At 49.3% G+C, this 20502-nt stretch overlaps 5 protein-coding genes and 3 pseudogenes across 5 annotated transcripts, besides 47 other annotated features; all 8 read right to left on the bottom strand.

The window, feature by feature from the left end:
• Nucleotides 1-73: part of a sequence feature (T-rich) that runs on past the window's edge.
• Nucleotides 1-10580: part of a sequence feature (heterozygous, Esmeraldo-like haplotype) that runs on past the window's edge.
• Tc00.1047053508541.200 (hypothetical protein, conserved) lies at nucleotides 155-2329 on the bottom strand (the record flags this gene model as incomplete). Its single annotated transcript, XM_810764.1, has 1 exon — nucleotides 155-2329. One exon carries the CDS (start codon nucleotides 2327-2329, stop codon nucleotides 155-157), a length of 2175 nt encoding a protein of 724 aa, XP_815857.1.
• Nucleotides 2370-2450: a sequence feature (A-rich).
• Nucleotides 2479-2510: a sequence feature (AT_rich).
• Nucleotides 2548-2568: a microsatellite.
• Nucleotides 2679-2722: a sequence feature (CT-rich).
• Nucleotides 2753-2799: a microsatellite.
• Nucleotides 2807-2856: a microsatellite.
• Nucleotides 2903-2930: a microsatellite.
• Nucleotides 2969-2999: a microsatellite.
• Nucleotides 3019-3040: a sequence feature (AT_rich).
• Nucleotides 3393-3424: a microsatellite.
• Nucleotides 3424-3467: a microsatellite.
• Nucleotides 3619-3645: a microsatellite.
• Nucleotides 3650-3677: a microsatellite.
• Nucleotides 3808-3863: a sequence feature (GA-rich).
• Nucleotides 3941-3996: a sequence feature (GA-rich).
• Nucleotides 4046-4133: a sequence feature (T-rich).
• Nucleotides 4190-4345: a sequence feature (A-rich).
• On the bottom strand, nucleotides 4435-6456 carry Tc00.1047053508541.190 (hypothetical protein, conserved; the record flags this gene model as incomplete). The annotated part of the gene is made up of 1 exon (XM_810763.1): nucleotides 4435-6456. The coding sequence occupies one exon, from the start codon at nucleotides 6454-6456 to the stop codon at nucleotides 4435-4437; it is 2022 nt and encodes a 673-aa protein (XP_815856.1).
• Nucleotides 6515-6552: a sequence feature (A-rich).
• Nucleotides 6676-6709: a sequence feature (AT_rich).
• Nucleotides 6764-6871: a sequence feature (GA-rich).
• Nucleotides 6872-6904: a microsatellite.
• Nucleotides 6952-6998: a microsatellite.
• Nucleotides 7088-7183: a microsatellite.
• Nucleotides 7193-7220: a microsatellite.
• Nucleotides 7261-7282: a microsatellite.
• Nucleotides 7377-7416: a microsatellite.
• Nucleotides 7440-7471: a microsatellite.
• Nucleotides 7472-7494: a sequence feature (AT_rich).
• Nucleotides 7519-7588: a sequence feature (A-rich).
• Nucleotides 7679-7731: a microsatellite.
• Nucleotides 7786-7843: a microsatellite.
• Nucleotides 7893-7928: a microsatellite.
• On the bottom strand, nucleotides 8035-8700 carry Tc00.1047053508541.170 (hypothetical protein, conserved; the record flags this gene model as incomplete). The annotated part of the gene is made up of 1 exon (XM_810762.1): nucleotides 8035-8700. The coding sequence occupies one exon, from the start codon at nucleotides 8698-8700 to the stop codon at nucleotides 8035-8037; it is 666 nt and encodes a 221-aa protein (XP_815855.1).
• Nucleotides 8700-8724: a microsatellite.
• Nucleotides 8927-8948: a microsatellite.
• Nucleotides 9020-9073: a sequence feature (T-rich).
• Nucleotides 9089-9123: a microsatellite.
• Nucleotides 9301-9324: a microsatellite.
• Nucleotides 9352-9912, bottom strand: Tc00.1047053508541.160 (hypothetical protein, conserved; the record flags this gene model as incomplete). Its single annotated transcript, XM_810761.1, has 1 exon — nucleotides 9352-9912. One exon carries the CDS (start codon nucleotides 9910-9912, stop codon nucleotides 9352-9354), a length of 561 nt encoding a protein of 186 aa, XP_815854.1.
• Nucleotides 9933-9959: a microsatellite.
• Nucleotides 10581-11448: a sequence feature (areas merged during assembly that could not be assigned to a particular haplotype. This can correspond to areas where the two haplotypes were merged or to regions with more than two copies in the genome that were merged during assembly.).
• Nucleotides 11449-11529: a sequence feature (heterozygous, Esmeraldo-like haplotype).
• On the bottom strand, nucleotides 11461-12387 carry Tc00.1047053508541.140 (annotated as a pseudogene).
• Nucleotides 11530-13954: a sequence feature (areas not merged during assembly with more than two copies in the genome that could not be assigned to a particular haplotype).
• Nucleotides 13510-14730, bottom strand: Tc00.1047053508541.130 (mucin-associated surface protein (MASP), putative; the record flags this gene model as incomplete). Its single annotated transcript, XM_810760.1, has 1 exon — nucleotides 13510-14730. The coding sequence occupies one exon, from the start codon at nucleotides 14728-14730 to the stop codon at nucleotides 13510-13512; it is 1221 nt and encodes a 406-aa protein (XP_815853.1).
• Nucleotides 13955-14827: a sequence feature (heterozygous, non-Esmeraldo-like haplotype).
• Nucleotides 14828-16017: a sequence feature (areas not merged during assembly with more than two copies in the genome that could not be assigned to a particular haplotype).
• Nucleotides 15001-15330, bottom strand: Tc00.1047053508541.125 (annotated as a pseudogene).
• Nucleotides 16018-17253: a sequence feature (haploid, Esmeraldo-like haplotype).
• Nucleotides 16989-19430, bottom strand: Tc00.1047053508541.120 (annotated as a pseudogene).
• Nucleotides 17254-20502: part of a sequence feature (areas not merged during assembly with more than two copies in the genome that could not be assigned to a particular haplotype) that runs on past the window's edge.

Raw genomic sequence — 20502 nt, 5'->3', positions numbered from 1 at the left:
AAACAAGAGCTCAAAAGATAAAAACAAAACAACAACAAATACACCAAAAACAACAACAACAAAAAGAAAGACACCAATTTACACCCTCCCAACATGACGGCGACCACCACCATCTCACTGTTTCTTCCTCTTTCTTAAAGGCCCATGTAACAAATTACACGTACTTGTGAAATACGTCATTCCCACCCTTGGCGTAAAACTCCTCGACGCCACGGCGCACATAATTGGAGGGGACATATGCGGCGGCCTGTTCGGCAGATAACACGGGATACGGTTTGTAACACAGTAAAAAGGCCTCCACTTCAACTCCACATATTTCCGCGGCCTCCATGCACCTCAGTTGTGATTCTGTCTTCATAGACACATTGCGCACCTTCCCCAACAAGGATGCAAGCGTCGAGGGTTTGTTATGCATGAAGGCAGTCCTTATTTCTCCGTATGGCAAAACATCAGATCCCGTCTTCTTCCTTGTCATCACTCCTTCTGTGGGCGTGGACGTGGCGGCGGCGTTCATAATGGCCGTACCAACAATACGCTCCACACTGTACCTCCATCCCCGCGGGACAAACACAACGTCACCCGGCAGCGCCCGAACTTCATACATGACAGAACCGTTTTGCGGTGTGGCTCCACAAACAGTGCCATATTTGGACGCCGCCGCTACCGCTGCTTCCTCTGCTGCCGCATGATTGCAATGCGCTCCCTGCAGGAGTCGACTCGCTGTCCGTGGACCTTCTGCAAACACGTGCGTCGGACCACTATGGCCCAATGCCGCTTGTCGCCGCATTCGCTCTTCATTTTGTTGTGCACACATTGTGACCACCTCCGCAGGAGCATAAAAGGAAAAAAGCAACTCGCGCTGAGGCAGAATGTACGTCTCACAATCCCTTCGCCCTAACAGGGTACAACCGCCTGATCTAGATGATGACAAGACATCATCAAATGTACTTCCAGTGCGAGCTGCAGCAGGTCGTTTTTCTGTCATCGTCCTCACATAAAAGGGTATCTTCGGGTCCAAACTCACGCCAAGCTTCCATGGTTCTAAAATTCCGTTTGGAGTGCCGTGATAATCATTAACGTTTTCTCTCTTATTGCTCTCACGGTCATTTGTCGCCACGGGAAAGGCGTTAGACTCGTGCATCAGGGATTCGGGGTGTTCGCTGCACGTCTTGGGTGTTGTTGCGACTTCCTCCGCTTCATCACCGCCGTCACTTCTCCCCCCTCTAGTACACACGCGCAGAAGGCACTGAATATGTCCAAACGGCATCCCGTCTGCCACCACACCTTCATACCCCGCAGAACTCCCACATGTTGCGCCACAACGCACAACTAAAGGCGATCCCACAGCAAAGGCCACAGCAGGTTCTAACCCGCCGGCAAGTCGCGCCACCACCGACTTTCGTGTACGATCCTCTTCGCTTTTATCAAAGAGTACCCGTGCCTCATGAGTGGCGGTGTTCTTTTTTGTAGTAGATGGCGTCAAAAACAGAGCAGAGGACGGCAAGTGAACGTGGACGTGGAAGAAGGAAAAAGGAAGCGACGCGACATTCCGCAGCATCTTTCCCACAATATCACTACAGGGGGGGCTTAAGACCGTCGTATCCCTTTCCTCCTCCGCCGTCATTATACCACCGTGACCACCACTCAACAAAGTCGCCAGTTCCTCCTCGATTGTTTTTCCTGTACCTTCTCTTGCTCTTGTAGGGTCGGCTGTCATCTCGTTCCCACCACCCTCCTCTATCGCGTGTTGCTTTAAGAGTGCCAGAAAGTGACTTTCAATAACCCCACATAGGGGCGCTAGCAGGCTGTCTTCGGTAGAACGCGACGACGTTGCCGTCATGCCTTTTTCTTGACCAGTCACATTGCTGGAGTTGACGGGCGCCTCGTTCTTTCCCTCATCCTTGTTCCTCACTTCGTGGCTGAAACGAGACGGTGCCAGAGCAGCTGGCCTTGAGTAGAAAAACGGACGCCGTGCCGGATCTCGATAAAGACGACAGGAGTTCTCCTCAAAAGCACTTTTGGAGAGGGTTACGGCCACGCCGGGTTGACTCCGCACCCCGCGACCACCGCGGACCACCACCACACGGTACGGTCGCCGCGCCCCTCCCGCAGGATAAAGTGCATGATGAAAAAACAACGTTGACAGACGATTTTCCTTCGCCACAATGTAACGTGGCATCGTGCTGAAGAACGGCGTAGACGACTTTAAGTTCGCTCCCGCAAGGTCATCCACAAGCGTCTCTGGAAGGGGACATCCTTCAAGAAACTTGTGCACATGCGTGGAGTTCTTTCGCTTTAACCCAAAGCAAGACACACTGAGGCGTAACATAAGCGTCCGTCACGCCAACACACCCACTGCCTTGATGTACCCTCCCTCCTTTTTCCTTTTCTTTTTTTCCTTTTATTATTATTTTTTTCTTTCCTGTTGCTGTTATTATTGTTGTTGTTTTCTGTGTGTAGCGGGGAAGGGGAACAAAGTAAATAAATATAAATATAAATATAAATATAAACAATCAAAGAAAAAGCAAAAGCAACACCAACAACAACAAAAAAAAAAAAAAAAAAAAACGAGACAGCGGCCCAATGTGGGGTGTCGCCTACCCTCGCCTCAACAGACACCCTCCCTACACACACACACACACACAGAGAGAGACACGTAAATGCAGACAGTGTGAGATAAGAAGAATACGGGGGAAAAATAAGAAGGAGAAAAAGAAGAAGATTTGGGGGAATAATAATAATAAAAGGCAAAAAAAAAAAAAAAAAGAACAAAATAACAACAACAATAACAAAAACAAACAGCGCGAGTGAATCAATCAATAAATAAATAAATAAAAGAAACAAACAAGAAAACAAGGGACTCATGCTCCTGGGAATCATGCAAATTGGGGAGGCATAAGGGAAAAAAAGAAAAAAAGGAAAAAAAAAAAGCCCACAACATCGCCTGATTTCGCCGATTATATTCCCTTCTTTCTTTCTTTCTCTCTCTCTCTCTCTCTGTACGTGTGAGTATGGTTCTTTTTTTTTTTTTTTTTTAATTGAATTATCTGATATTCTTCCCACACACAAATACAGAAACACATCTGCTGTCATTCCCTTAGGCCCTCACTTTGAAGTGCCTTTGCCTTCTTTTGCCACACACACACACACACCCAACAACAACAACGAGGTCCACTCCTCTCTCTCTATGTATTTGTATATTATTTTTTTTTCCTCATGACATTCACGTCTTTACCTCCTCCTTTTCCCCTTCTTTTCTCTTAACTCTTCCCCGTCCATGACCCTCGTCTCCTTCCCCTCAGTTTCGCTGCCTACGTGTGAAGGCACAGCCGCAACGACAAAAACACAAGTAATGACCTACAAATAAGTGTGAGTGTCATGTGAGATTGTCGGAGAGAGAAGGAGAGAGAGAGAGAGAGAGAGAAATAAAACAAAACAAAAAAAAAAAAAAAAGAAAAAAGAAAGAAGGCGAAGGGGGAGAGGAGGAGGTAGTCATGTCAGCGTCGCCTCATGACATTGCAGAGCCGTTGCTTCCGCTACTCCTCCCTTTTCTCTCCCCTCCCCCACACAACAAAACGTAACACACACCGTCAATGAGTTGCTCAAAAAAAAGAAATTAATAATAATAAAATAAAATAAAATAAATACCAACAAACAAACAAACAAAAAAACACACACAAAAAAAGCCTCCTTTTCCCCCTTCTTCTGTTATTTGCTCTTGATTTACTTGAAAACATACCTTTTTTTTTTTCACCCCCCTTTTCGTTCTGTCCGTCTGTCTGTGTGTGTGTGTGCGTTCACCCGCACCTCTCTTTCTCTCTCCCCCTCTTCTTTAATTCCTTCATTTTTTTTTTTTTTTTCTCACACAAACAATTTTCCTCCTTTTTTTTTCTTTCGGTTTGGGTGGGAGGGACGTCTTCTGTCGGTAAGATGTTTGCCGCTCTCTCTCTCTCTCTCTGTGTGTGTGTGTTTCTTTTTTTTTGTTTCTCTCTTTTTTAAAACGTTCTCTTCTGTTTTGTTTTCGTTTTCCCTCCCGCATGGATGTAAAATAAATGAATAAAAATAAAAATAGAAATAAAAATGAAATAAAAATGAAATAAAAAAAAAAAAAAGAAGAAAAAAAAAAAAAAAAAGGCTTTTCCAACCGTTGTGAACGACAACAGTGGAATCCCCCACCCCACCTTCTCCGTTTTTTTTTTGTTTTGTTTTTTTGTTTTTGTTGTTTTTTCCTTTTCTTGCTTTTTCTGTCGGTTGTTTGTTTTTTTTTTTTTTTCTCTCTTTCCGTTTCTGTTGTTGTTTTTTCTTCTTTTTTTCTTTTGTTTGTTTGTTTGTTTTTCTTTTTTTTCATTTTAATTCAATTTGGGAGGAGAATTTATTCAACTCTCCCTCTTTGCTGCTGTCACGGGGTAAAAAAAGGGAAAAAAAGAAGTATCGCTACTTCTTGCCGTCCTTTCCTTGAGTGTTCTTCTGCAACGACCGACGATGCCCCCGTCGTCTACCACCTGTCATGTTATTTCCACCTATCGCAGTTAAGCCTGTACCACCGCCATGTTTATGTTGATGCTGATTGAGGCTGTAATTCACACTTGCAACGCCCTCACTCATCGCGGTAATTTCCTCGTTGATGTTACTGTTTCCAATACCCCCCAGATCTACTGCAGGCATGGCATTCTTCACATGTGGATTTGTGTTCTCCATCCATATACGCACACGGAACAGGCGATATAGTTCCCGGACAAGGGGACGGAAGTCCACACTGTGTTCGCTGTTAAAATAAAAGCTTACCTTTTCCATATCAAATTGATATTCACAGTCCTGAAGGTTGATCTTAATGCCCATGTCTTCACATACCTTTCTGCAGGTCTCAAGGGCCACACGTTCTGCCTGCTGCATGGTGTGATGTAGATAGTCAATTTCTTCCGCCGTTGCAACCCCCAACACACGTCCCTTCTCCAACTTGATTTTATCAGCATTGATATGAGTACCATCCATGCAATAAAAGGAGGTAGAGCCGTCTGGTAACGTCTTAATGGTCTGCACAAGAAGCCCACAATCTTTCCCACGATCACCATCTACCATGACATACAGTCCCGGGGAAATATCTATGTTACATTCGTACTTACGTACCCGGTGTCGCTTAAACTCTACAAAGGCAAGAAACTTTGGCACTATTTCACCGTCCACAGGGTGTTGTTCATCCATATTTCGACGTGGAGGACCACGTATGGCATCTCCAAAACCAAGACTACCTATATTGGCATCTATAAAATTATATCCCGTTTCACCGGATGCGGCATACATAGCTGGAGTGTCATCACAAGAAGCAAGCAGCGCTGAATTTAACATCGGATACGCCTGTGTCACGGATGCCCCAGTGTCGCCAAGATACGATGTCATTTGTCCCGATTGTGGTGTGATGACCTCAAGGTGTTGATACGGTTGCTGTTGCATCATGGATGCTGCTCCTGCCGTCGAGCCGGACGTATCCACCAAATCCATGTTTCCATTTTTAATAGTGGCATTCCGTGACTCAGAAAGTGACCATATCCCACGATCAGAAAATGTTGCCGTTGCCGCTACTTGTGCATTTGCAACAAACAGTGGCGCAACGCTTACATCAGTTTGCTGTTGTTGGTATTGATGATTGGGCACCTGCACCTCTGACGTGGTAATAGATTCCTTTGGCACATCGGTGCTCATTTTTTGGTATACTGCCGCCCCATTCATAAGAGCAGAAGTGGTGGGCATGTCTCGAAGATGAAGGAGTTTCTCAATATCCTCCTCCAAATGTCGAATTACTTGCTTTAAAGCAGCAACTGCAGGAGATGACGGCGCTGTAACCTGCGCTAACTGAAGCTGAAGTGCCGCCATACCTTTGGATTCACCTAAACATGCCATTAGACGCTCAAGCATCACTTCTTTGCCTTGCATAAAAGCTGACGGCGATCCATCGGATGTATGACCGGTCTCTGGTTGTGTTGCTGTTGCTGTGGTTGGTGAATCCACTGCGCCGGAGAAAAGATGAGCAGGGTGCTGTTGCATGTTATTTTGCTGATGGGAAGTTTGCGCCAACGCGGCGGTGTACATGGAAGGCACGTTCATATACCCCTGATTAGGGGGCGTACTAGAAATAGGAGAGGCGGTATGCGTACCTACCACATTGTTACCAGCATGCGAGTAGCTACCAGTGTTGTCGCCAGCTGAACAGGTAGCGATACTTTTAACGGCACTTTGACTGCTGCTACTTGTGCTTGTTACTGTTGTGGCCTCTGATAAAGTATTATTCGGTGTATGTGGCTGAAAAATTTCTGAATTCTGTTGTGGTAGCGGCTGTCTTGGCTCATTTTTCGTCAATGAGTCGCCACCTTCTCCCACTGAAGGATTATATGGTAGCGATGGATGGCTAAAAAAGCCGTCAAGAATATCCCCAGCACTATTGACGTCCCCGGTGCTCATTGGCGTAACTCTCTTTCTTTCTCTCTGTCTTCACACTCCTCGCCTGGTCACCTCCCTATTTTTCCTTTTTTTTTTTCTTTTTGTTTGTTCCTTTTTGCCTCTATGTTTGTTTCCCCTGTTGATGTCAAGTGACAAAGTGCCCTTTTTTTTTTTTTTTGGTTTGTTTGTTTCTCTTGTCACGCTTTCAATCGACACCTTTGCCCCTTCTCTTTACCCTACAAATATATAATAAATAAATAAATATATAAAATATGGTGTTAATTATTTTATTGCTGGTGAATTCACTGTTTGTCTGTCGGTCGGTCGGTCGCTCTCTCTCTCTCTCTCCCTGTGTATTTTTTTTTTTTTTTTTCTGCTACGACTTGCACACACAAAACCCCTTTTTTCTTTTTCTTTTTGTTTCTCTCTCTCTCTCTGTATGTGTATGTGTGTATTTATATGTATGTGTCTCTTCTCTTTTCAGAATGTCACGCGTTGCCTGGTCACCCGTACCACGCTGCTGCTGCTGCTGCTGCTGGTGCTGCTGGTGCTGCTGCTGCTGCGGCGTAATCTTCTTCTCTTCTTGTGTATAAATGTGTCTTTACGTCGGCTGCAAATAAAATGTGGAATGCGGGGCTGTTGATGACCTCCTCTTCCCCTTCTCCTTCTCCTTCCTCTTCTCCTTCTCCTTCTCCTTCTCCTTCTACTACTCCTTCTCCTTCTCCTTCTCCTTCTACTACTCCTCCTCTTGTTTCCTTATATATAAATATATATATATGTATATAATCCCAACGTCAATAAAGGAGGCAGGCACACACACACACACAGGCAGGCAGGCAGGCAGGCAAAGAGGCACACACACACAAACCGCGTCGGCTAAATAAATAAACACGAGAACCAAGCAAAAAAAAAAAAAAAGGACTGCAAGGCGCTAGAATGGCTATATATATATATATATATATATATATACGTATATATATAGTTTTATTTTGTATGTTCTATGCAAAGAAAAATAAAAATAAAAACAATAAATAAATAAATAAATTTATTTATTTATTTGTCACTCTTCACTGACGCTTTCCCTTTTTTCCTTTTTTTATCTTTTTCTTTTTTTTGTTTTTGTTTTCCCTTTTTTTTTTTCCTTCTTTTTTTTCCTCGGGAGGGAAGAGGGTTTCTTGTTTTCTTTGATGATGTTTGCTCCAATGAGGGGGGGCATGGCACGTCATTGACGTACGGAGGGGACAAAAAAAAAAAAAAAGAAGAAAAAAAAAAAGAAAAGAAAAAAAAGACAGAAAATCACAAGTCCATAAGAGGAGAGTGTTTACATACAAAAAACATGGCGGTGACACATGTGTGCATGTAAGCATGTAAGTATGTAAGCATGTAAGTATGTGGGTGTGTGTGTGTGGGCGAGAGAGAGGAGGGGACATCCCATCTTCCGCAGAGGGGGACCCACTCAGCCACACAGACAGGCACACAGACAGACAGTCAGAGATTGAGAAAAAACAAACAAACGGGACATCGACGTCAACAAAAAGATACACGCACACAGACACACACATACAATAAAGGAGAGGGAGGAAAAGAAAGACCTCATGACTACTCCAACATGTACTGACAAAGAAGACGTAGTCCCCAACACGTTCCTGCGAGTCCTACTGCCCCACATGCCGTCATCACACCACGCCGTACACTTCGCTCTGATGTACTTTCACGATGATAGTAATACTCCGCTGACTCCTGTGACGTCTTAAGAATGTTCTTGTCATATTTCTGTCGGTGCTGCTGCTGTGAGACTTTCAGTCGTGGCGACTTCACGTGCAGGGCTGTGGGGGAGAGATCATCCCCGGTAAAGTAACTACGCGCCTGCCGTGCCGCCGCCCTTTCGGGTTCTCTGCCGTAAACGTCATCCTTCGCGGCCTGCCGCATCGCATCTTGATTCTCCTCGCCAAAGTTATGGTCGTATTTACTACCAAATAAAATTTGTTGCTGACGAAACGGCATGCGGCTCTCAATCTCCCCGCTGAGTTTCTCAAAGCTGCGATCAAATTTCCCGCTCGGGGTGTGCGCCGGGTTCGGTTTGATTGTCTGCGGCCGCAGAAGAACGGCGGTAGGGCGCAACCCACCCGGCGGAAGAAAACACACACGCCATGAAGGCACACGATGGCAGGCGACACATCCAAAAAACCGGCCAATTCCGCTACGACGGGCGGCCCAACGCCTCGACAGCCGAGAAAATAATCCCCGCCGAATGTCGCATGACATTTTTTTTTTTTTTTTCCTTTTTTTGACCGCCACTGCCGTTGCTGCTCCCTTTAAAGCTGCTGCCACCACCCCAACACACACACACACACACAAAGTAAAAAAAAACCAGAAAAAAAAAAAAAAAGATGCGGCGATGCACACCGGGGGGTTGTTTTGTGTGATCCGCAGCCGGAGAGTCGAAGACAATCGCTTCCAGTCATTTTCCCCTCCCCACTCCCCACTCCCCAAAAAAAAAAAAAAAAAAAAAAGATCATGTCATTGCACAAACTCATAATTGCGAGAAAAAAACAACAATGATGCGAAACACAAACACACAAGTAAAAAAAAAAAAAAGAAAAAGAAAAAGAAAAGAGAGAGAGAGAGAGAAAAAAAATAGAAAGCGCCACCACAACCAACCAACCAACCAACCAAACAAACAAACAATAATAATAATAATGAAAACCCTCGCAGAACATGAGGCAGACAAGTAAAGTTCATTCCCTCCTCCTTCACCCTGTAATTTGGCCCACTTTCGTCCCAGTTGACAGAACCCCTGCACCGTCCATACCGCCAGCCGTTCCCTAACTTTAAGACAAACACAAAACAGTCAACGTTCGGTCTTCCCTCTCTCTCTCTCTCTCTCTCGTCTTTTCCTTCAACCGCCCCTCGTTCTTACCCAAAGAAAAACATGAGGAAAAACAAAAAGAAGACGGCACCAAATATCGACACAAGAAGCACAACACTCTTCCAAATTGCTTGGAGACGCATTCGCCGCCGCTGACGCTGATGGTACCGGTACAACTGCTGTGGTGACATGGCGCTAAGCCGCGCAATTTCCTTCTCATTCTTTTCCGCCATTGCATCCACATCCTGAAGAAACTGTCGAAACTGTTCAGGCGGCAATGCACGGCGCATCGTTTCAATCTCATCTGCCAACTCACGAGCTGAAGCCTGTGCGGCCTTGTACGAAAGTTCCCGCTGGTATCGCTCCAATCGCTCCGCCAGCTCCTCCCGTGACACACCGGGTATGGTGTTCGGAAGCTTCTTAGGGTCAATACTAAACGATGAGGCAAAAGGCGACGCCTTCTTGTCATCTGTCTGACCATCCACGCTTGTACAATTGTCCGCACTCATCATACGGTAGCAGCATATATAAGACGCACCACATGATGGATTCAAAAACGAACTGTAAAGCAAGCGTAACGGTTTTACGGAAACAGAGCGAGAAAGCATCGCCTTCACCTCCCTCCCTCTTTTTTTCTTTTTTCTTTTTTTTTTTTCGTGCTCTTCTTTAAAAAAGATATAAAGAAATGTCAACCAATCAAACGGCAAAAACGACGTAAAACATTCAAAACAGCCACATCATAAATAGTAATAATAATAATAATCAACACCACACACGGCAACTCACAGCGGCAGTGAGTCCCCTGTCGCCAATCTTCATGGCTGCACGCTACCGAACTCCTCGTGAGTCCATCGCTCCGCCGTATTCTTCCTTCCCGCGGCACACAATCGGGTCCATCCGCCACACTCAACGACCCAACAGTCAACCGCCCAACGACTGTTGCTGAAATCACACACCCGCAACAAAGCACGCGACACAACATCGTCTCACGTGGACCCCGCCGTCGGCAGCACGTCATGTCAACCGTTTGGCCGGCACACGGTACAATCGATCGACGGAACAGAGAAGTAAGACAGGCACTCAATCAAGGACGCTCCACACACACAGCCCTTTTGATGGCGCCGCTGCTGCCACGGGCACGGTACCCGAGCGGAAAATAAAAGGCAGTAAAAAAGCCTCGCAAGAGAAAAACAATCCACACGTCCATATGCAAAGCGCCACTCAGGCTGCTGCGGCTGCAGGGTCCGTGGGCAGAAAAGCGCCTTACTGAATCCCGCCAGTTATGTCAGTCTGCCCTCCCACCAATGTAGCGCATAATCCACGGTGTGCGTCCACAGGCATCCACCCCCGGTGCCCTAGCAACACTTCAGAAACAAACGCAACAGGAATAATACAACGAGCACCACACAATGCCACCGCACCTCCTAGCACACCACAGGACAGCAACACGCCACGCACCGATGTTTTGCTATTCCACACACTCCAAAACACACATAATGGGAGAAGCGAAGGATCACGACACAATGCCAAAGCAGATAAATAAAAATAAAAAAGTCAAAACCACACAGATCCCTCGCACACGCACACAAACACCCCACAGTATCCTTCAGAAGAAGTCAAACAATTTGTTGTTCCCAAACCCATTAAAAACACGCGCGGTGCCGACACATTAGCGACCAACTCAAAAAGGAAAAGTGCATACAGCATGTCCTTGGTACAAAGTATACAGACAAGCAGAGCGCATATATATATACTGATAGGAACATGCCAATTGATATGGGCCTTTCTCTCTTGCACCCACTGCTGAGTGTTGGCACCCCACCGCCGCTTCATCCTCCCTCGGCGGAGGGTCCACGGCGCCCTGCGCGGCATAAGCGGCATCAGGGCCCTTGGGTCCCGTGGCTGCGGCGCCGCCACCGGCCTTGTCGCTGGCGGCCTCATCTCCTACTGATTGTCCCACAACAGACGTCACGCCATCGGCGGCGACATCGTCGATGTCCGGAAGATCGCTCTTCTTCTCCGCCTCCTGCGGCGCACCCACGGTGTCGCTGGGCAAGAGCACACCGTTGCCGTCGTGGCACCTGAGGCGACTTCCTTCTCCTTTGGCGACGGATGCTTCTGGGGAGCAGCCGTGTCCACATCCTTCGGTGGTGTGCCACGGCCGGTCCCAATGCTCTCTGGATCGAGGACGGATGCCTGTAGCAAAACTTGTTCAGTATATGCCGGTGGGACCGTCCTGCCCCACACCCTCTCTCACATTGCCACCCCACGGAACCACTGGAAGCAGACTGCCGCTGGTGACGGATATCGTGCACACCTGCGCGTGGTCACGGAAAATAACGTTTCCCTCATCGTAGGGTGCAGCAACCCACGTAATCGTCGCCTCGGCCGTGCATGGGGCACAACGGGCGTTACCCTCTTCAGTCACTCTCAGATGCACCTGCATGCCGAGGCACCGCAATGCCGCATGCATGACAGCACGGAGATGTATGTTTCTTCCGGGTCCCTCGCATCCGTCGTGTTGGTGGGAAGCGTGTCCAGACACCACGAACAGGGCTTGTCCCCAGGCATCGCAGACAAATATTCTACCCTCCAAATAACAGCGGCAGCATCCCCCACATACAGTGCGGGACCACAGATGGGGCAACTGTCCGTCGGGCGCTTTGCTGACCCTTCATGGATACTCCGTCTACACACCAACCACTTCAATACCAATCCGACGTGCAGCGTCTGGCAGTAACTCCCGCTTTTCAGAACATCTGGGGATATTCACTCATTTGCAGTGCGGAGCACTTCCTCTGCAGCAGTGCACAGTTCGAATTCCTTCACCAACGCATCGGCTCCGCCATATCCCACTTCACCCTCATGCAGCCCAGGTCAGCCGATGCGGCCAGCGTCAGCTCCGTGCAGCAGCCCGCACAACCAATCAATGCCATCCACTCATCCTTCGCGTGGCGCTGCAACCAGTGCGACTCCAGCGTCCTCCCGTCCCCATCGCCATCCTGCAGCTCGATGCCATCAATGTCGTCGCAGTCTTGGTGCTTCCTCGCAGCCATCGCGGCAGTCGTCGAGTGCACCACTACCAACAGCGCCGCAGCCACGCACAGCACCATGTCAGCATTGGCAACACCAGTGGAACAATGCCGCGCACGCACCGTAAACCGAATGCAAACGCTGCCCGTGGCAAATGGGGACACAACCAACAAACCCTCCAGTGGCTGCACGAGCATACGGTCCGCATGCAGTTTGAAAGCAGCAGTGACAACTTCATTCTCGAGAATGGTCCCGTGCGCAGAGGATACAACGTCATCCTCACAGTGGCGATTGTCATTCGATGAATTCATTGCGTAGTACCGCTCTGAGATGCAATACCTCCTGGTATCATCCAGGTCCCTCACGGATACGTTGATACGGATGGGCGCTCATCCATCCCTCCCAATGACGGTGTACGTCGGCAGCTCACCCAATGCTCCAAAAGGGCACGTCCCTCACGACGACGCAGATCCAATTCGTGCTGTCGGCACGCATAACATATTCAACAAATCGAGGCCACGTCAAAGTGATAACAAAGCACCCGCTGGCAATCACACCACAAACATCATCACATGCAGCAGCGCCAGCGTTTCAAACTACTTTGGGGTGTAGAGCAAGTAAGCCATTGATGTGGGTGTTAGGCAAATATTTCGTGACTTGCTGAAGCAACAAGGACCGATTGCGTGGGAAGAAACAAAAAAAGAGAGAATACAAAAAAGAATATTCAGCCATCCGCAGTTCAAGCGAGCCATCAATCAATAAAAGTAAAATGAGAGCACCCAACCACAACAAAAGCAAAGATTCAAAACAAAAGAGAAAGAAAAAGCCGAAGCGTGGGACGACCAGCACACACACTCTCATTGCTCCCATAAAGCAAAAGACACACACACAGGGAGAGAGAAAGAGAGATCGCCCACTAAAAGCAATAAAAAAAAAAAAACAGTTACGGTGCTCCGCCCATGCAGCCAGGCAGGACGGCAGCGGTGCGTGTGATGCAAAAAAGAGAGCACCAACGGGCATGCATGGGTGTGCATGCAATATATACAATGGGCACATTATGTGTGTGCCTCGTGGGGTGAGGTGAGGGCGAGAGTCCATGCAAGGGGACACACACAGAGAGTGAGTGAAGGACGAGTGTGTGTGCGGGCGGTGCACGGCTCTCTCACTCACTCTCACGCGGCCACCACCGCAGCAGCACACGCAAAAACAAGAAGCAAAAGAGGGGAGGTGGTGTGGGAGACCGCGGTGCTGCCGTCACTGTCGCCAGTCGTCGCCGTTGTAGTTTTCATGGCTGTGGCCGTCACTGGTGTTTCTTTCGGATTGGATTCTTTATTTTCATTTTGTTTTTCTTCGGCTGTCCCTGCACCATCAGCTGCTGGATCACTGTTCGGGATGCCGTCTTCAGTGCTCTTGTCAGAATCATTATTGGCGGCATCACCGTTTGCCGTGGGTGAAGGTGGCCCTGATTCTCCATGGTCGGCAGATGGTTCATTCTGTTGATTGGCTGTGATGGTGGCAGCGCTCTTTGTTTGTGAATTGTTGTTTGAGTCCTTTTCGCCTTGGACTTCTTCTGGCTGTTGCACGTCCCCTAAAGTCTCAGGGCTGGAATGTCCATTCACTTGCGTTGTTGCTGTTTGTATTTCTGCCTTATTGGTTGGACCTCCAGGTGTCTCCGTTGGTGACTTATGAACCATTTTGTCGTTTTTTAGTTCTTCTTCGTTTTTCACCAGTTCTTCCGCCTCTTCTTCACGACCGTCAGATTCACTGCGAAGATCGTCTTCTTCTTGCGACCGGCTATCGGAGGTTTCTTTACTCTCGGAATTTTCCTTCAAAGCGGGTTCCTTGACACCCTCAGTGCCAGAGCTGCCGGATGAAGAAGAAGAAGACAATTGATCAGCTGTTTGTTGTTGGGAATCAGCTGCATTAACGTCCTCGTGATCCTTCTTATCTCCTGCTACGTTTCCATCATTTGTATCCACCACTTCTAATTTTCCAACCTGTTCTTCTGTACCTGATCCTCCAATCGACGGTGCTGCTGGTGGTGCTGGTGCTGGTTGACCTCCGACACCGACATCATTTCCACCTGAACCAGGCGCCCCTCCTCCCTGATTATTATCAAGCGATGTTTCTTTCGGCTCACCCGGTTGGAGTGTAACACTCAATCCTTGTCCAGCTTCCGCAGCTTCAACCGCCTTTATTAATCCCATTCGAGTGGACAACAACCCGCAGTCCGCCTTTAGAGACACGCCGTCATCTCCACCATTACTCGTGTGCCTCAAACCGTTCCCTCCACCCTCACTGCAGTAATCGTCCATCGCGTGTCCAAAAACCGCACCGCACCACAGCACGCAGAGGGCACACACCAGCAGCACACGACTAGCCATCACCATCATCACTGCTGTCACTTGCGTGTAGCCTGCAGCACAAACTAACAACACATCAACGCAGAGTGAAAGCAAAGAGAGACAAGTCACACAGCCACGCACCGTCCCATCCAGCAATGAGAGTCACGCACCACAACAACAATTGGGTGGGCGCGGCTCAACAACAGTCAAAAAACAACAACCAAAGAATTAATCCTCGCCGTGCACCGTTCCTCACACCCCCACAGTCACTACTACTGTTATTCCCTCTCCTCAGGCCCTCACAGGCACGCCACGCTCACTCCAGCACGCGCCCCTCCAGCACAGGCCTCGGGATCGTCGGGCCCTCCCACCGCACGCAGCCGTCATGCGCTCCCGCTGCGCCGCAACGTACGCCACCTCCTCCCAGTCCAGCAGCTCCGTGTCCGCCACGTCCCTCACAATTGCCGCCATGCCACCGCCACGCACAACACACACAGCGCCACAATGTCGTGCCGCCACTCTTCCCCAATGATGAGCGCAACACCCAACGCGTACTCGCGCACGTGTCCCATGCGCTGCAACCACACGCGGATCAGCCTCACCGTCATGCACTGCATCTCGTTGTCCTTGTGGTAGGAGCAGACACTCCCATCCTCTCAATCCACGGCCTGGTGCTGCAAGAGGCTGCCGAGAGGAGCCACGTGTGTGTGGAAGACCCCAATGCGCGGGGCGCAGTTGGCAGCCACCCACGCTCAGTTCCTCGCACCTCCCCGCTCCCTCCAATCGCCCACACACAAGGGCGGTGCCATGGGAGAGAAAGAGAAGTCCGCCGCACAACACATGCACAAATGCGCACGCAGCAGCAACGCCATCCACGTCGCACTGCAAGAAAGATCCATGCGCACCGCACACACACAACCGCAGGAAAAAAGGGACGGAGCGCATCCAAGAACAGAGCACAGTCCTTCACTTCCCTCTGCCCTTACAAATTGGCATGGCGCCTCACAGCAGGTTGTGGCGGATTAGTGTTCCACACTCACAGTGAGGCACGGCGCACACCATCCGCTCCCCTCCGAGTGCACTCAGCAGGCCGGGGCAGGGCGCCCAGTCACCCTCGTGCCATCGCAATGGGGAGCACAAACAATCGCCGTCGCGGACCATCGGTGCCTCTAGCAGGGAAGAAAGAGAAATGGAGGCATGTCAGCAGCACAGCCAGCAGAGTGACACTCAACGGGACACGGCAACACAAAGTAACGGTGAGCACAGCACAAACGGAAACAAGCCGCAGCGAAATACCCAAAAGAAAAAAGAAAAAAGGGGTGATTCATGCAGAACCCACAAAATTAAATAATTGTTCAGGCAGGACTTTTATTTCTTGTGCCTAGAAGCACATGGCAGCCGTGTGCATACATTTTGCCCGCACAAAAAATGGAAACTAAAAAACAGATCTTGCTGTTCCACGAGCCCGCACAACACCCTTCACACTTCATGCGGCATGTGGCCTGTTCCTCCAATCCTCCTTTGTGCACTCCGTGGGAGACACAGCAGTGAGGCCGGCACCGCGTGTGGGCAGCAAATGAAAACAAAAGGGGAATACGTCACTCGTGACGGTGTACAGCATCAACCATTAGAAGAAAAAACATTATTAAAGCAAAGCACCAACATCAAAAAACAAAGAAAAAACAATCAAATACAGAAAGAAATGTGCAGGCGTCACCACACAAAAAATTAAAGGGTAATAGGAATATGCCCACAAAACAACAACACAAGTAAAGATTTTAAAAAACCAAAATGGAAAAAGCCAAAGCGTGGGACGACCAGCGCACACACTCTCATTGCTCCCGTAAAGCCCAATAGGGAGAGAGAGAGAGAGGTCGCCCACTCAATGCAATAAAAAAAAAAAAACAGTTACGGTGCTCCGCCCATGCAGCCAGGCAGGACGGCAGCGGTGCGTGTCGTGCAAAAGAGAGCACCAACGGGCATGCATGGGTGTGCATGCATATATACAATGGGCACATTATGTGTGTGCCTCGTGGGATGAGGTGAGGGCGAGAGTCCATGCAAGGGGACTCACAAACAGCAAGAGGCACAGCTGGATGGCAGCGGTACATGCGGTACGGCCCCGACATCAACAATCACGCACGGTGGCAGCACACAAAACTCAAATTAAAAAAAAAGGCACAAAAAAAAGAGTTTAGAAATTACAAACAAAAAAAAAATGTTATCCGGGGAATATTTCGTTTCCGGGAGGACAGTAATTCTGTGCAGGGAAAGTCGCATTGTCTCACGCGGCAGCCAGTCACTCCTCACAGAGCCGCAAACCCCCACAGTCCCAACAGAAGAACAAGCGATGGCAGCACCTCGTTGCCAAACACAGTGCCGCCATCACCATGTGCCCCACTGTCACGAGCGGCAACGCCACCCGTTGCTCCCGCCGCCAAATGTTCAGCAGAGCACTTCGGGCGAGACACCACGGGTGAAGAGGTACGCGCAGCCACATTCTTCGGAATAGAAGCTTTGTTTGCGTTAAGCGCATTAATCTCATTGCCATCCAACGGGCGGTTGTACAGTAGGACGTTCGTCACAGTCACAGACACGTCTTCTTTGCCCCCTGTTTTGTCTCCATCCCCTCCAATGCAGAAGTGGGAGACCACATTAATATCCGTATTTTTCAATTCACATTGCGCATCCTTACACACAAGTTTACCATTAACGTAGATCGAGCCCTGTTTGCCGTTCTGTAGCACAATCGCCACCTGGTACTTTGCATCTGTCTCCCAAGTGCCGCTGAGCTCCTCGGTCTTTCCGCCACCCTGCAACAATTTCCACTTCTTTTCCTTGTTGTACGACAGTCCCAGAAGTACTGCATTCTCTGCGTCATTCATCTTCACACCCATCAAAGGAATGGGAATATCTTCCTTCGTCGGCACCTTGTGGATGGACACCGTCGCCACAAGAGTGAAGTTGTAGTTCGCGAAGTGGTACAGCTGATTCTCCCCCTGACTGCCAACAGGCCACTCCACCCACGCTCCTTTGAACGTCACTCCGCCGGCATGCAATGTTGCCTTCGCAGCCCCTTCATTATTATTTACCGTGGCGTTCACCCCGAGGTACTCGTCCCTCCATGTGTTACCAGAGAAGTTGCCGGACAAAAAGCCAACCAGCCCATCCGTGATCTTAACACCGCTGCAGTCATTTTCAGTTGAACGGTCCTTCTCAGCACTTGAGGGGCACAGCTGGGAAACGCTTTGGTCCACTTTATTCCAGGTCGCCACCACCTCCTTCACCCGCTTCAGCTGCTCACTCAGACGCACAGAGACCATACCAGGTGATGGTTTGCCCTCATCGCCCTTCTTCTCGTACAGTGCAATCAACTCCTCATTATTATTAGTTTCACCACTTTTACCACTTTTGTACAACAGGGAGCTGGCGGCAGCATCGTCCCCTTCCCCGGATACCGGCCCAATATCAACAATGTGCGTATTGTCCGTCAGCCAAAGATGGAGTTCACCCTTTTGAGCGCCTCCCTTCTCAAGCTTCTCGGAATACACCGGCAGAGTAACAAGCATCACGTCCCTGTTCTCAATCGTCGCTGTGATGAACCCGCTTCTAACGCCCTTCTCATGTAGCTTACGGTTGTTGCCCCACACGCGCGAGAGTGTCCCGAGTGCCTCCGTCCACGGCTTCCCCTTGTCACCGATCTCGTACACCCTGCGGCGGCCATCAGCACACGCAGTCATCATCATGAGTTTTTTGTCCTTCCACTCCACGACGGAGGGATCACTGCAGCCATCGTCAGACATCCCCTTCGACAGCGTCCAATTTGCAGCATCCGAGGAGTATACGAGCAGCGAAACATTGTTATTCCTTCCACCCTCCGCAGTGCCATTGACCTTATTCTCCTTCACGGCCTCCATTGCGAACACAAGCGTACCGTCCTCCATCTTAACACCCGATCCACCACCGCCAATGCGTCCTGTCAAAGTGTCATCGTTTTCACCGATAACATTGCACAAAATACTGATGGTATCATTCCAATAAATTCTTTTGGTACTTTCATCCACACCACTGACGTTCCCTCTCACCAGCAAAAGTCCCCACTGAGCCACGCCAGCCACACCTACCTGGCAATTAGGGAGACCTTTACTCATGTAGACTCCAGCAAGCATGCAAATATCATTTCCCTTCACAACTGTTGTTGGACGGCTCACATGTACTCTCGTCCCGCCTTGGGAATCATCCTTATCCTCTGTTTTGGAGGCGCAATTCCATCCATCGGTTGGACATTCCTCCAGCACCTCCTTCTTCACCTCAGCTGCTTCCAGGGCTTTTGGGTTTTTGTCGTCCAACTTCATGAATTGTGAAACAATGCAAGGAAAAATGACGCTATCCTTCTCGCACCACGTCTCGGCAACGGCAAACACTTCACCATTCATCTCAACAAGACTGGGAGCATGGAGGGGACTCACTTTTTTCTCTCCATCTTTCACATCTCTCCAAACGAAACATTTCCCCGATGAAGAGCCCTGACGTCACTCTGATCCTTCAGCAGCCACAGCCCCAACACTGTTGCAGCACAACATCGCAAGAAGAAGAAAAAGGGGCACCGCAGAGTAGAAGAGATGCCGGGACATGTTGGGCATCCGCCGCTCACTCTCTCTTCCTTCCCTCCTCCTTCCGCTGGATCCGGTCACGCGGCGACGGTTGTGTGTGCGGGGTGCCTTCACTGCAGCAACACGTGAGAGCATATAAATATGTGTGTGTGGGCGGTGTGTGTGCTGTTGGTCCTTTCAGAGCCTTCGAATTCCACAGTGGCGATTAGCGCTTGGTATTAACTTCTTTCCTTTGTGTGTGAGTGGTTTAGAAAAAAGAGGAAAAAGAAGTGAAACACACCGTCACCCATCCACAGTGAGCGGCATCATCATCCGCACCGCATTCACTCCCAACAACAACGACAACTCGCGCGCACAGACACACGGAACGAGAAGGGAAAACTGTGCAAAGAGAACACACAACGACTGTTGCCACCAGCAGGAGCCACGGCTGGCGCTTCTGCCACGCGTCAGCACTCTCCGAGCTACGCCGACACACAAAACAATCAGCGAGATGCAGAAGGGTACACAACTGCCCTTCGCAACACCAACGCGCCATCGCCAGTCGTTTTGCTGTTGTCTCTTCCCACACCCTCCATCGCACATCGCCCCGCACAGCCGGAGAATCCTCCGTCGCTGTACGAACAGCGGGAGGAACACGTCGGCACGTGCAGCTGCCAGGAGAGAATCCATACGCATATCTCCCAGGCTCCCTCAATGCCGCGCCGCCCACGGGCAGCACGCCAAGAAAATCACGCTCGCAGCACGGCAAAAAATAAGGTCGCAGTCTTCCGTCATCCCTCCTCGAAAGGGCCGCCGCAACCAAAATCTTGTGCGTGTGCGCGTTCTCATCATTCACGCCGCTCCACAGCGTGTGCCTGTGTTTCTGTGTTTGTCAGCGCCTATACTTGCAGAGCAGATGTACGGAACACAAGAGAGTCAAAAAAAGGCAACAACAGAGAAGCGGATAGCACACACGCAAATTACTCATATCATCACACACACACGCAGCCCGCGGAATGGGTGCTCTCAAACAAAACACAAGTAAAACAACGGAAAAAACAAAACAAAAAGCCAAAGCGTGGGACGACCAGCGCACACACTCTCATTGCTCCCGTAAAGCAAAACACACACACAGGGAGAGAGAGAGAGATCGCCCACTAAAAGCAATAAAATAAAAAAACAGTTACGGTGCTCCGCCCATGCAGCCAGGCAGGACAGCAGCGGT

The sequence above is a fragment of the Trypanosoma cruzi genome, genomic scaffold (assembly GCF_000209065.1).
Source record: "Trypanosoma cruzi strain CL Brener 1047053516901 genomic scaffold, whole genome shotgun sequence".
NCBI lineage: Eukaryota > Euglenozoa > Kinetoplastea > Trypanosomatida > Trypanosomatidae > Trypanosoma > Trypanosoma cruzi.
Note: the sequence above shows the minus strand (reverse complement) of the source record. Positions and strands in the feature narration are given on the sequence as shown.